Consider the following 6829-nt stretch of genomic DNA (forward strand, 5'->3'; position numbering starts at 1 on the left):
CTTGTGTGCAGTCACTATTAAAAAAAAAAATCCTCAGCAGTAAATATGATATTGCTTTAATGAGAACACTTACTTGTTTACTGAGGTATAAGCAACCTGACATAGGACTAGCCCGTGCAACGTCTGCTGTCTAATCGCTGTGGAGATAAATCTCACGATATACATCTTTAACCACGCCTTCTGGTTTTCTGTTCCTTCTGAATTTCAGATAAAATACAACAGCTGTCACGAAAAGAGCTCCAAACTGGGTTTACTGCTGCTCCTTTACAAGAACTGCTGGTGGGGTTCCCTTTTTCCATTTTAAACAAAAGCAAGATGGTCCAGCAAGATGGGAATACATCTGTGGGCAACAACACTGATCACTGCTTTACAGAGAACCCAACTGTGTACACGGTCCTGTCCTCTGCAATGATAATGGAGTTCATTCTGGCTTTGCCCCTCAACCTGTCTGTGTTATACGTGTTCCTCTTTAAATTCAAATTTTGGAAAACCAACAGCATGTTCCTCTTCAACATGGTGGTGGCTGACCTCTTGCTCGTCGGCTGCCTGCCAGTCAAAGCGTATCACTATCAGCAGGGCGTGCGGAGAAGCGAAAACAAGACTGTGTGTAAGTCGATGCTCTTCATGCTCTTCCTGAACCGCAGTGCCAGCATTGCCTTTCTCACCATGATTTCCATCGATCGGTACCTCAGCGTGGTTCACCCCGGCAAAAAGAACTTCCTCAAGGTCTTGAAAAGGTCTCCGCACACTTCCATCCTCATCTGGGTAATGCTCCTGCCCCTGACCATCCCCACCATGCTCAAGACCTTCGAGTGCTGCAACAGCCTCGGACGTGAAGACGACGGCCTGCTGGACGTCCTGACTGACGTTGTTAGGGAGGTCGTGTTTTTCACGCAGATTCTCATCCCGTTTGGCGTTCTCGTGTTTTGCACGGCGCAGATCGTCAACAGGCTGAAAAAGAAAACGGTCGGAGACAAGACCAAACTGCGGAGGGCGGTCTTTCTTGTCTCGTCCGTCGTGTTTGTGTTTTCCCTCTGTTTTTTACCCTGCGCCATATCCAGGATGGTCCTGCTGATTGCGAGGATCAAGGAGAACGAAAGGGCAGAGGAAATTGCTGTTCAAGTCTATGACAGTCTAATGTGCTTCTCTTACATTGATTGCTTTCTGGATCCTCTGGTATACTGCTTTTGCTGTTCCAGGTTCAAAAACATCTACATGTCTACATGTGTTTGCCCCTCAAGTCAAAGACTCGGTGTTCCTATGATAAGTTCGGCAAAGACTGGCGATAGCAAGGAGCAGACTGCAGAGTCCTCTTGACAGGAGAAATTACAAATTTTGTGGCTTCTTAGGGTCAATGTAAGAGTTGGAAATAATCTGATACCACAGTAATTTAAGTTCTGTTAATCAAAAATATCACAAATTGTTCTGCAGGATATTCTGTAGGCCAGTTTTCTCTTTGGAATTAGCTAGTAAAATGTGATAAGTGATGTATATACTCAAATGCTTTTCTTCCTGCATTACCAGTTAACTGCATGTATTTATATACACATAAATGAAGATTGGTAAATATCAGTGAATGTCTCATATGAATGCTTTTGGTTTTCAGATACAGATTAAAGTTTGTCCAGGAGTGAAAAGGATTTCCAACCAAAAGAAGTCTTCTAACCATGTCATGACAGTCAGTCTATATCTAGGCACAAGAGAGAGAGAGAGAGAGGGAGAAAGAAAGAGAGAGAGAGAGAGAGAGAGAGAGAGAGAGAGAGAGCGAGGATGGTCCATTTCTCAGAGTTTAAAACTGCCAAGCTCTTTAAGAAACTGTCCTTTTAATGTCCGAGCCTTTGTGCTCTAAGAGAAACATGAATAAAGTCTCTGTGCTTACATAGTATGAGAGAAATATTATTACTTCTGTGCTGTAAAAGAAAACATTGTTTCTCAGGCCTAGCCCTCAATGGTCTGACCTTCCCTGAATGTTTTTTTTTTCCTTTGGGCTCTGCTCAAACATACCTGAGTCAGTTCACTGGCTAATAATCAACCAGTCAGCCACCTCAAACCTGTGTGCTGCCACAGGGTCGAAACAAAAAACAAAACGAAAAAGAAAGAAAAAACAAAAAACAAAATTCAGGGGTAAAGCATGTAAGCAAGAGGAACAAAAATATGCTAATCGTGGTTGTTTTCAGTTTGAAGAAATGGAAATGAGAAGTATCTCTCTGGTGGTGATGTGTGGCCCTTGCTTACCTGGACCAATGAGGGAGAGAAGTGTGTTCTGTTCTTGAAGTATCCTCTGGAGATGTGCGACTTGCAGCTGTAAGATCTGCTCCTTCTGCGATGGCCTCTGTAAAGACACATGAAACCAACTGGCTAAAGTTTTCCAGTACCTCAGCGCTGAACTGGAAATGACTGTATTTTCACATAAGAAAGAAAGAAAGAAAGAAATTCATTTGTTGTTGTGATGTGCAAAACTAAAGGTGCCATTTAATTGACAGTATGTTGTTGCAGTAAGGTAGGTCTACAAAAAAGGACAACTCCATCTCCATCAGCTGCAAGTGCATGTGTTAGCTGTGTACTAAGTGAAAGTCTCCTTTTCTGATATTCGACAGAAAACAAGAAACCACTTTCCCTTGTGGTGACTTCTGCCTTCTACTCTGCCATAAAAGCCTTCACAGATCATTTCTTCAAAAATAGTGACATCTAGTGTTTATTATTTCAATCGTTATTTCCGTAATATATAAGTTAATTACGTGATCTAGGTATTATTTTCACATATAAATATATATATGTGTGTGTGTGTGTGTGTGTGTGTTAGTGTTATATGTTATATATGTTATATGTTATATAATATACTGAATTACTTGTAAACTGAACTGATAAATTGGAATTTGAAGTTGAAATTGTTTTGGATTGTATATTTTATATTGTATAGCCTATGTGTTATTATTCGTACTACAGTACCAAACTGTATGTGAATTACTGGTGTCTATTTTGGTACCGTTAAGGAATTCTTAACAGTATCAGTTCAGATTACTGAATGTCTTGTCCAATCATGTGCCTCAGTAAATCAATAAATTAATCACACATGCGCGCATTTACGATAGCCTGTCGTTTCATTCTCAAGCCTAACCGGCTTCCTAAACGTTCGTGTTCTGTTGCTGATGAGTTACAGGAGAAATATAGTTGTATAATGGCCGGTAGCAATCTGTTGACACGTACCTCACTGAACCCCCCTCCCCTACCTCCACCCCCACCCAACAGTACACGTCATTTCACCTGCTAATATTTGGTAACGTCAAAAAAGGACAGTCATAGTTCATTAGCATACACATTACGTGTCTGTCTGTAAACATCAAGTAGAAGAATTACTCATTGCTGATCACGTTACTACATCCTGTCTCACTGTTCCGATTAATTACTATGACCAACCTGCTGGGGACATCCAAGTGGTGTGACACACTGAACAGCCTCGGTGCGGTTTAAGTCTCTGGACTCGCCTAGATGTTGCGTTCTCTGAATGGAATCTTTGTCTAGTCGTGGAGAGTGAGACGGATGATCACGGCCAGAGTCATCCGCCTGACGGTCTTGACACAAAACCTTGTTATCATTTCCCACGCTGCTGGAGGTCATAAAATGGTCTTTCGAAGGAGTCTTTCTTTGCCCCTGATTTGGCTTCGACGTTGTAAGCGACGTGACTGCAGGACCACTTTTGGGCATCTCTGCTGACATTGTCCTACAGCTCTCTTAGAAGCCCTCTCATGGAATATGTCCCTTTTAATATAATCTTTTGTTAAGTTCCACTCTTGAATGTGGTTCACTTATCATTCCATAAAATTAAAGTAAAGCGGTAAGTTAGAAAGCAATTACAAAAATAGTAATATTAATTACATTACCTGACCACCCTACTGAACACTGGCCTTTAAAGAGCACAACACTAAACTTAAACTGTGAATTAGATCAAGTTAAGGATTAAGTTATGAAGTCGTGTTAACAGTTCAAAAAGAAAAACACATAACACCCTAAACGAGTGACTTCAACCAACCTGTAAAGCGAAACAGTGTCTTTGATGAATTTTTTTTATCTTGCAGTGATCTAGCTGTGGGTTTCGTTGCGTGTTTGCACCTGGCCTCTACTGCGAGTTTGAGCAACTAGTAGTTATAGTAACTGCTAGTAAACAAGACGAGGAAAAAATAAATTCTGTCACTTATTTCTCTATATTTGCTACAAATACTGCAAAAAAAAAAAGATAAAGTTGTTTTGCAACACGTAAGATTTTTACTCCAGAACGATAACGAAAAAGATTACTTTGAATAAGATTTACAAGCGACAGTTAGTTGTTCCCTTGGACACCGACAACTGCATGATATGCATCACTAGGGGAAACAAGTTATGTCGAGTACGTAACGTTTTCATTCCGGACCGCAATATATCTTGATGAATATTTTGGGGGACCTAGTATAGTGTACAACAAGAGGCCAGGCGCAGAATTTCAAATAACAAATACTTAAATAAGTCAGTTTTACACCGTAAATCTGATATCTTTCGAAGAGCTGCACAGCACACAAGTAATTAGCAAAAGTATTTGAAATCTGTCATATCGTGTGACAGAGAGAGTATTGCGGAAAGGAATGCAGAGGAATAGGAGAAAGGAGGGAAAGGACCGACAGGAAAGACAGGAAAGGGGGGGTGGCGGCTAAGAGAAAACCGTGAGATGAGCGCGCTGTAAACCCGGACATTCAAATAACTTAATTCTATTAAGTTATGTAAACTGAAAATGTCCTTGTAAATTCTGTTGACTTAATAGTTTTGAGTTGTTATAACATGTAATCCAATTTTGAGGAGTGTTCATCTAAAAACTTTTGATTAGTTTCAAGTCATTTTTTGGATTAAGTAATATGAACTCCAGATTATTAAATCACTATAATTTGAGATTTTGGAGTTCCAACATTCGACGTCAGCGCCGCGGTGCATTGTGGGTTGCATCTGCTTACATTCTCGACATAACAACTGAAAAGAGCTTTTTTTAAGAAATACAAAAACAAAAAACAGAACGGTCACTGGTGTCATCATTACAACTAATTTGCATTTGGTGCAATGCTTGACTGACAAGCCACTGGTGCAAAGCTATCATCTGTGAGATAATGACTTAATGTCTTTAAATCAGAATCTCGCGTATCAAAAGTAAAGCCTGGCGTTGAATGGGGGCGCTCTCTCTCCAGGGACACCGATGCAAGGGGTTGTATGAAACAGTGTGCGGGCAACACCGTCTGCTCTCAGTGAGAATGACCTGATTTTGGGTCAGACTCTCGTAAGAAAAACATGGGATACAGAGTGTTTCCATCTTTGAGGGTTAATTCTAATAACTGAATTACTAAAACCATCAGGATTGAAACATTCATTAATTTGACTGAACTTCAATCAAATAATACAAGTAATTGTAACTTTAAAAAAACTAGCTCCAACACTTCTCACTTTTGAGTTAATTAACGAAAAAGTTTTCAGCTGTCTGAAAGTTCTGCTAACTTATTTACATTGAGATTGTCCTCTTAAGTTAAACTTACTTGAAATTTTTGTGGCAGTCAGTTTCCTGATATTTTTCATGCAATGTCAACGTTTACTCTCGTAAGAAACACTGTTTTTTTGTATACATTACTATCTAAATGACAATCAATGTAGTTGTCAAAACCTAAATGTTTTAGTTGCTTGGACTGATTTTAGTAGTTAAATCAATTTGCAATTTTGAGTTAATGTTAACAAACAATACTGGAATGATACAAGTAGTCTGTAGTAACAGTTTCAAGCTTTATCCACTTAAAAATAATCAGTTACTTGGAAATTCTGAGGTAATCGGTTTCCTCACTTTTTCCAAGTAAAGTTAACTTATTAGAATTTACAGTGTGCTACATTTGTGAGATTACAAATATTTTGTGGTCTGCATGAAATTTAACACAGAAGAGAGATGATGAAATAATGCAGTGTGTCTGTGTGTAATGATACGAGTGATCAGAGTTGTCTTAGGTAGTGCAACTCAAATAACTATGGGGAAAGGATGAAAAAGCTATGAGTAGCATTTCCTACTCAAATTTTGTAATACTATTATGGTATATTCTGTAGTTTATAATGTGCTTTCGATCACAATTCTGCGACATTCTACTTGAAAGTCAGGAAAATTAAAGTTTTAAAATAATAACAAAAATGGTTTGTTTGTTTTTTACTTTGAAAAAAACATCAAAGTAATAATGTGCTCATTTACGCACACGCACAGGTGAGGTTGTTTGTTTCTGATTGTATTCATATTATAACATTTATGGATAACTGGTTGTATTTTCATGTTTTAATCCACGAATAACTATCAGAGCGGGCTTTGAAATGTTAGGCAATATTTGTCAATTCAACGAATTCACCAGCGCTTTGCGTTCTGTCGAGTTACTGATGTCTTCGGTGACGAAGCATCCATGAAATCCACTTCTGAGCAGTATGTAAAGTGGCTGGCAGCACCTAAGCAGTTTAACCTACTCAAATCGATCAGCTAAACCCGCCTCTTGATCATTTTAACGGGGAATCGGCATTCGGTGATAAAACCCTTCCATAAATGGTAGCTCTGTACAGTCTAAACTTATGTACAGTATCACAAAATAAAATGTCCTTTAGGAGTACAACCAAAAAGTATTTAAATAGATGAGCACGTGAACATGTCAGTACCTTAGTCCTCAGATATAATGCATGCAATGTTTGATGACAACTTGAGTTGAAACGTGGGGTCCTGTCAAATCTTTAGATAACTTTGTAGTAAGCTATGTGAAGATGTATTTCAAGAAAAATGTTGTAAGAAAAATGTTTC

The 6829-nt window shown here is 39.0% G+C and overlaps 1 protein-coding gene across 1 annotated transcript; it reads left to right on the top strand.

Moving 5' to 3' along the window:
- Positions 1-315: 315 nt before the first annotated feature.
- Positions 316-1317, top strand: LOC115809203 (12-(S)-hydroxy-5,8,10,14-eicosatetraenoic acid receptor-like). Its single transcript, XM_030770772.1, has one exon. It carries the CDS (start codon positions 316-318, stop codon positions 1315-1317), a length of 1002 nt encoding a protein of 333 aa, XP_030626632.1.
- The last annotated feature ends 5512 nt before the right edge of the window (positions 1318-6829 follow it).

Source organism: Chanos chanos, chromosome 4 (assembly GCF_902362185.1).
Source record: "Chanos chanos chromosome 4, fChaCha1.1, whole genome shotgun sequence".
In the NCBI taxonomy this organism is placed as follows: domain Eukaryota; kingdom Metazoa; phylum Chordata; class Actinopteri; order Gonorynchiformes; family Chanidae; genus Chanos; species Chanos chanos.